Source organism: Aspergillus bombycis, assembly GCF_001792695.1.
Source record: "Aspergillus bombycis strain NRRL26010 chromosome Unknown contig00136, whole genome shotgun sequence".
Lineage (NCBI taxonomy): Eukaryota > Fungi > Ascomycota > Eurotiomycetes > Eurotiales > Aspergillaceae > Aspergillus > Aspergillus bombycis.
The window spans coordinates 73,500-80,499 of NW_019170138.1; the positions used below are offsets into that span (position 1 = coordinate 73,500).

Genomic DNA, 7,000 nt, shown 5'->3' on the forward strand with positions numbered 1-7,000 from the left:
CAAGTATTATATATTTATGAAACGTCGAATTATCCCCAGAGATGATCGTTTCTCTATTATTATTAAGTACAGATGGAATTAAGTAGGGTCAAAAAGTATCTGGGCAAACCATTTCCTCAGCATACGCTCGATATCGATGGAGGATATCAGTAGAGTCCAGCCCCCCAAAACTTGCCTCAATGGAGTAATGCGCAGCTAACCCTTTCCCGTCGATTATAGCGCCTGGATCGCTACCCAGAACGTTCTGTGCGACCTCTAAGGATAGCTTCTCTGCGTCCTGTTGAATGATAGACTTCACAATGCTTGGGTCGCCTGCCCGTAGACAAAGGAAGTTGGGACTAATACTATCGATGGGGTCAACCCACACGGGAAATTTATACCGATATAGATCGCCGTCTTCGAGATGTTGTAGGAATGAATAGTGTTGCTGTGCATGGACCGTCCAGTCATCCAGTGCAGGCCCGTTGTCACCATATATGGACATGCCAATGGGTGTTCGATCCCCATTCTCATCCGCCGACGGAAGCCAGCGATGACTCCCAGAGGGAGGAGCATATCCCTTTAGTATTTTGAAATCAGCAGGGCCTTCCCAGGCTGGAAGGTCTGTGGCCCGCCAATCCTGGGTGAAAGGAATTCGAGACTGGTCGGAGGAAGAAAGCTCGGGGAGATAGGGAAGGGCAACACCAGTATGGCTATGGAGGGCTTGAAGAGCTGCTTGATTAATAACATTTGCTGAAACTATTAAGGAATCAGGGTGATCAAGCTTGGTTTTGACAATCGTAGAGACCGTATGATCCTCCAAAAAGATGATATCGCCATCTATTTTGATAAAAATCACATTCCCATCCATGCCACCCCACTGGATATAATCACCGAACCCCAAGACTTGATAGAGAGGAGTGCGTTTCACAGTAGACGCGAGCCATTCTAGACTTTCTGTGTTATTTGTCTGCGGGATAAATATTACTTGATCGAGGAATCCATGGTTATCGATGAGGTTTCTCTTTGCAAGTCAAGTCAGACATGGCCACGATGATATGCAACGCCGGCAGAACTCACTTGAAGGTAGCAATCCAGTATCCCCGTTCGCTCATGGCTATGAAAGGGTACTAGTGCAACAATCCTGATATCTTTTGGTTTCTCGAACGGTCCAAATTTTTTGGAGTAAGCGTGGAACGGTGCCGGGTTCACTCTTTGAGTAAGAAGAGGCAACAGGCCCAGCTCGAAAAGTGAATACCTTGAGAAGTATACGCTGACGAAAACTATAAATATGCATATACAGCTAACAGCGCACCAGGTCAATGCAGGTAAACAGAAATGGCGTGAACGATCGTTCCTGCCATGCAGTTTTGCATCGCAAATAGAGTCAAGGCGACCCATGACAGGGTTGCATACCGATGCATCTATCCCAGAGCGAGCAACTGACAGGTCTCCATACGTCCAGTATCTACTGTCACTAGTGAATTTATAACAAATATTTTAAGATCACCATCATGCCCCCGTTTTCAGACATTGTAGGGTTGTAGGGAATCATAGGAAGTGGTGACAACAACTCCAAGATGAATCCGGAATTAGATAACTATGGGTGGCTGGTCATTTTTTTATCCGGAATGCGGAGAGGAAAAGGCACAATGCTGCATGCATTCCCGCAAGGGGAAGTTTTCAAGATTGGTTTTGTTTAGTTTTCATCTCCGTCCCAATTTTGGAAACAAGTTGGAGTGGGGGATCGAAAATGAATTTAATTCATCTACTGCGTATATTTGATTTACAGTTTATGTACTGTGTATGACGTCGCCGACACGTGAAACGGCTCCGAATGTCCGATGGGTCCTCGCGGTTGGCCAAGTCCAACCTTCGCGGTCGCCATCTCCCTAGCTATCAAATGAAACTGTCAACAATTGATAATCTGAACTTCGCATGAGAACATGAGGACGGCCGTCCTCTTTGGCCGTTTCTGTTCGAGCCGTAGTGGAACTCCGCAGCTACTGTCCCGCTTCATCTTGCCGGTTCGATGGCGCTTCAGCCGGCCGCCGTCATGGCGACAGGGGCTTGAGCGGAGATCCCAAAGCCGGATGCATATGCCAGGGACGTTATTACTCTCTTCATTAACCCCCGGCGCGTTTTTGAAGTTGGTGGAGGAAGGTGATGGAAATGAAAAGACGGGTGAGATGCAGATGCTAGAAGCTTCGCGCCAAGAGATCCAAAAGAGCGTCACCCAGGATGCACGGGGCTTATCGAGGCTTCAACAGTCCCTTTTCGTCTTCTGGTACTACTACATATATGATCCGGTTGCCACAGGGCTCAGATTTGCGCATCTTGTGGTTGTTTTCTTGCCTGTCATCCTTACAGTCCCAGTTGTATGGTTCGGCAAGCGCCTCAAGACCCGCAAAGATGTACGGAGCGGGACACTGTGGTGGTATAACTTCCTCGTCAGGTCAATGGAGCGTGCGGGACCGGCCTTCATTAAGGTAGGACACCATCCCTGTTCACCTACTAGAAGTTCAGATAATCTGCAGCGTGCATACTGATATCTGTTATGGTTTTCTTCTATCAGCTCGGACAATGGGCGGCTTCACGCACTGATATCTTCCCTCCTGAATTGTGTAACATCATGTCGTCTCTCCATTCAAATGCCCCTTCGCACTCGTTACTAGAAACTAAGAAAACTATTTGCAAGGCCTTCAACGGGCTACCATTTGAAGATATCTTTGAGGAGTTCTATGAGGAGCCTTTAGGGGTGGGAGCCATTGCACAAGTTTACAAAGCAAGATTGAAACCAAACCTAGCGGTATCCCAGGTCCAGGAAGTCTCAGAAATGCAGGGTTTACGAGATAAGGTCCGAAAGAATGTCGATGTACTGATGAAGAGTACGCCCCAGCGAGTTCCTTCTTCATATGTAGCCGTCAAAGTGCTGCACCCTAAAGTCGAGCGTGTGATTCGAAGGGACTTAAAGATAATGTCTTTCTTCGCTTCACTAATCAATGCGATCCCCACTATGCACTGGTTATCTTTACCAGACGAGGTCTATCAATTTGGAGAGATGATGAGGCTGCAATTGGACCTGCGCATCGAGGCGAGTAACTTGGTCATGTTTCGTGAAAAGTTCAAATCGCGAACCACCGCTTGGTTTCCATACCCCTACCTGGATTACACAACCCGCGAGGTGCTCGTGGAGGAATTTGCGCAGGGCATTCCTCTATCAACCTTCCTTGACGTCGGAGGGGGTATCTTTCAGCAAGAAATTGCACACGAAGGCCTAGACGCATTCCTCCACATGTTATTAATTGACAATTTTGTTCACGCGGATTTGCATCCCGGTAATATCATGGTTCGGTTTTACCAACCGAGTGAGTTAGATCTTTCACTCCGCAAACATACCAGGGCGTCCGATGCACCAACCGCGGCGGACGTTGATGTAACAGAGGCGGTACTTGCACGACTACGACCTCATGCCCATAGTCCAGAAGATTGGGAGAGGGTTCTTGAACAGCTTAATGCGGAAGGCTATCGTCCACAACTTATCTTCATTGATACTGGCTTAGTAACCCAGCTCAACGATACTAATCGGCGAAACTTCCTTGACCTCTTCCGCGCTGTCGCAGAATTTGATGGGTATCGAGCGGGTCAGCTCATGGTCGAACGATGCCGTCAGCCAGGGGAGGTCACTGACCCCGAGGTTTTTGCGCTGAAAATGCAGCATCTAGTCCTCAGCGTCAAGTCACGAACCTTTGCGCTTGGCAATATTAGTATTGGAGACGTGCTAAGCGAAGTGTTGTCCATGGTTCGAGGCTACCATGTTCGGCTTGAAGGAGATTTTGTCAACGTTGTTATATCGATCCTTCTTCTAGAAGGTATCGGACGGAGTCTTGATCCAAATCTCGACCTCTTCAAAAGGTGAGTAGATAACTGACTTCTCGAGGACCTTGAGAGTGTTTGGTACCCCGTACATCTAATTATAAACGACAATTAATTCTTCCTTGCTTTAGTGCCCTCCCTATTTTGCGGAAACTTGGATCTAATACTACATTCTTGAAATCGGTTCGATCGGGAGACACTTCCATGCTCCGCGTTTGGGTTGGACTTGAAGCGCGAGGCTTGCTTCAAGCCAGCATTGAGACCGTCGAATTGTGCGTCAAATCTGATATGCTATCCCCTAATATCTAAGAAAAGAGACCGAGGAATCCGGGATAGCATACTTTTTCGCTCCACTCGGAACGTTCATAGAATAGGGCTGGGAACTCCACAAGGAGGATTGATATGTTAGTGAAATTTCGCCCCAGCCCCTGTGTACACTATAACGACAGATAAAGTTGGATTAGTAGTAGATCACGTATAAAAGGATACTCGATGATTTAACTTACAGCCTGTTTCCAAAGATCCATGAGCTGCGAGCATGTTGCAGAACGTCCGAAAAAAAAATCATCTGTAATTGATTTGGAAAGTAGCAATCCTTTGACATGGCGTAGAGTAGGAAGTGTTGTATCTGTTCATACGCAGACCGCCCTCAACTCCTTACTACTCCTAAGGATTGCGTCGTCTACAGCAAAATAGTTGGTCTCCGGTGAATCTAGAATGTCGCCTCTAGGTAAATGGAATTCTACACTAGCAGCGGAAAATTTTCAGCACTAATCTTCCCGTCATTTTAGTTTTGGTGGGCGATGCCCTTATATCGGAAAAACTACTCCTACGGGGCCATATAGACTTCCCCAGACAAACTACTGTATCAATACATAGCCTCTTAGAGGGAAAATGCTAGAAAGACCCCAAATGAGCATGGGTGGCATGTATTTCGTCCCGAATAACAACTGTAGACGCCATTGTTTCATCGCCATCATTATCTCCCTGGCAGTCCGTATAGCCGAAAGAAAGCCATTTCATGTTTAGACAAGGAAAATGAAATAATTAAGTAGGGTGTATAGAGAAGCAGGGAAGGTAAGAAAAGAAAGATATAGAATGATGCGTCCCTATGGAGGGCCATCAGACGCCCGCGCCTTGTTCAGTATACAGGTGAGTGGAGAGTCATCATCGCTGAAGAACAATATCATCAGCAGTCGAACTACGCCATTAGTTCCCGCCATTTTCTCGAACTACAGCACCAGTAGATCGCCACCAAACATCGCCTCCCCATCTCATCAATCGTTCGATAGCAGCGGTAGGTGTGTCCAAAGCAGGCCTGATATCCAGATAGAAGACTGGCTCTCCTGTAGGCTCGGGAGGCCCTGAATAGTAATCAATCACATAACGAACTTCTTTCGGGCCAGATGGCGTCTGTCGCATCACAAACCAGTCGTGTCGATCGAACGGTGCAGGTGTTCTAGAATATATCAGCAACACAATACAACGGCATGCCAAGCACAAGGGGAGGGCAACTGGGGTACTAACCCAAACTTTGCTGGATACAGCCAACCTAGTGTTTGCAGAACCTGCGCCTTTGGAGTAAGCTCCTGCGGCCGACCTTTGAACCTGAGAAGGCGTGGCTGATTCTCCTGAGCAGCAGCATCTGTCACTTCCCTGGCAGCATCTAATGCGATGTTTTCCTCGCCACGTCGGCACTTTTCCCAGCCATTTTTTAGACCTTTCGAGAATATGCGTTCCCATCCGACAATTTCCTCCCAAGCGCCTTCATTCAGAAAGTTGTGCACTGCAACCATTGCTTCCACTGCATCCTGAGGGGTATCCGTGTAACCTTTGCGCAACATAGCATTGTACATTTGCTGAGGAGACGGATACTCCCAATTGCTATCTGTATCTCCGCGGGGTATAGAGGAAGGCTCACGCTCCAGCGGCAGGTCGACGATTTGGTCCGGTGCTCGTTCCTGAGAGATGGAGGAGAACATATAGTTCAAAGGGTTCAGTTTGGATAAGGTTGATTTGTTTTCTGATTTAGAAGGCATTGGCATATCTGAAGATTTCGACTTCGGTGGCACATAGAAGGGAGAGTCTTTAGACCGGACGGGACAGGCACTAGGTGGTTCAGGAACTGAGGATGACACCGGAGGCGACAGGTTGCCCGTGTGCATTGGACATGCTGGCTGTGAGGCAGTATTAGTGGCCTGAACAAGTATACATGAAAATATGGTGACTAACGGTGGTGTCTGAGGATGCCAATGGGTTCGGAACCACAGGTGTTGGTTGCGACGGGGAGTCTGCCCAGAACCAACCCATTTTGAAAGAAAAGCTAGGAGAGATATGGCAAAAAGAAGGAGAAAATTCCAAAAAGGAAGTTACAGAGATGCAAAGTTATAGGACGACTAGTTGGGAAGCTAAAGAGGTAAAGCGGCAATCGCAACAAAGGTGGAAGAGAACGGAGATTTCTTGGATTACTAAAAAAAAAAAAAAAAAGTGAGAAACAGAACCGGGGGAAGGTCCGTGAACTCTGTCGGGGTAGAGATAATCTATCTCCATCACTTCTTTGTTTTGTACAGCGATTAGGTCTACTTGGCAAAAGTCAAGTTCTGCCCTTTATTTATTCTTATCATCATAGGAAATGCTGCATATAAAATCAATATATGTTGAGTCTGTACACCGTATACAGAAAATAATTCGAATATTTGAACACAAAGTACCAGTTCGTTATTAATACAGTAATTACCTAACGTAGTCGGTAAACGGGCCGATCATGTAGGCAGACAGTAGACCGATCACCTCTGTATTCTATACAATATAGCCTTATTTCGAACACCAATATCTCAATCGATTTAATTGAAATTTACTTTATATTTTATATATAGTCTATTGTATATTAAAAGAATAATTTTCAAACATTATAGCTTTTAGTAATTTTTAATTACCGGAATAGAATAAATTACTGTAAATTTTATAGTATTATTTATATAAAGCTGTAATTTATATTTGATAGGATTTTATTTCTACTGATATTCGAGTTATATATAAAAAGTACCAATACTGTGTCAAATTAATAGTATATGTTGGGCACTCAGTAAGTAGTTGCTGTGTCATTGACGGGAACCTACTGGCTGATAAGCAGTCTGATTACATA

General features: G+C 45.9%; 3 protein-coding genes across 3 annotated transcripts; 1 reads left to right on the forward strand and 2 right to left on the reverse strand.

The window, feature by feature from the left end:
- Positions 1–88: 88 nt before the first annotated feature.
- ABOM_010474 (uncharacterized protein) lies at positions 89–1,094 on the reverse strand (the record flags this gene model as incomplete). Its single annotated transcript, XM_022537602.1, has 2 exons — positions 89–1,001; positions 1,060–1,094. The coding sequence occupies 2 exons, from the start codon at positions 1,092–1,094 to the stop codon at positions 89–91; spliced, it is 948 nt and encodes a 315-aa protein (XP_022384354.1).
- Positions 1,095–1,925: 831 nt separating this feature from the next.
- Positions 1,926–4,164, forward strand: ABOM_010475 (ABC1 kinase family protein; the record flags this gene model as incomplete). The annotated part of the gene is made up of 3 exons (XM_022537603.1): positions 1,926–2,468; positions 2,555–3,894; positions 3,987–4,164. 3 exons carry the CDS (start codon positions 1,926–1,928, stop codon positions 4,162–4,164), a joined length of 2,061 nt encoding a protein of 686 aa, XP_022384357.1.
- Positions 4,165–5,064: 900 nt separating this feature from the next.
- On the reverse strand, positions 5,065–6,020 carry ABOM_010476 (holocytochrome c synthase CYC3; the record flags this gene model as incomplete). Its single annotated transcript, XM_022537604.1, has 2 exons — positions 5,065–5,314; positions 5,383–6,020. 2 exons carry the CDS (start codon positions 6,018–6,020, stop codon positions 5,065–5,067), a joined length of 888 nt encoding a protein of 295 aa, XP_022384355.1.
- Between the last annotated feature and the right edge of the window lie 980 nt (positions 6,021–7,000).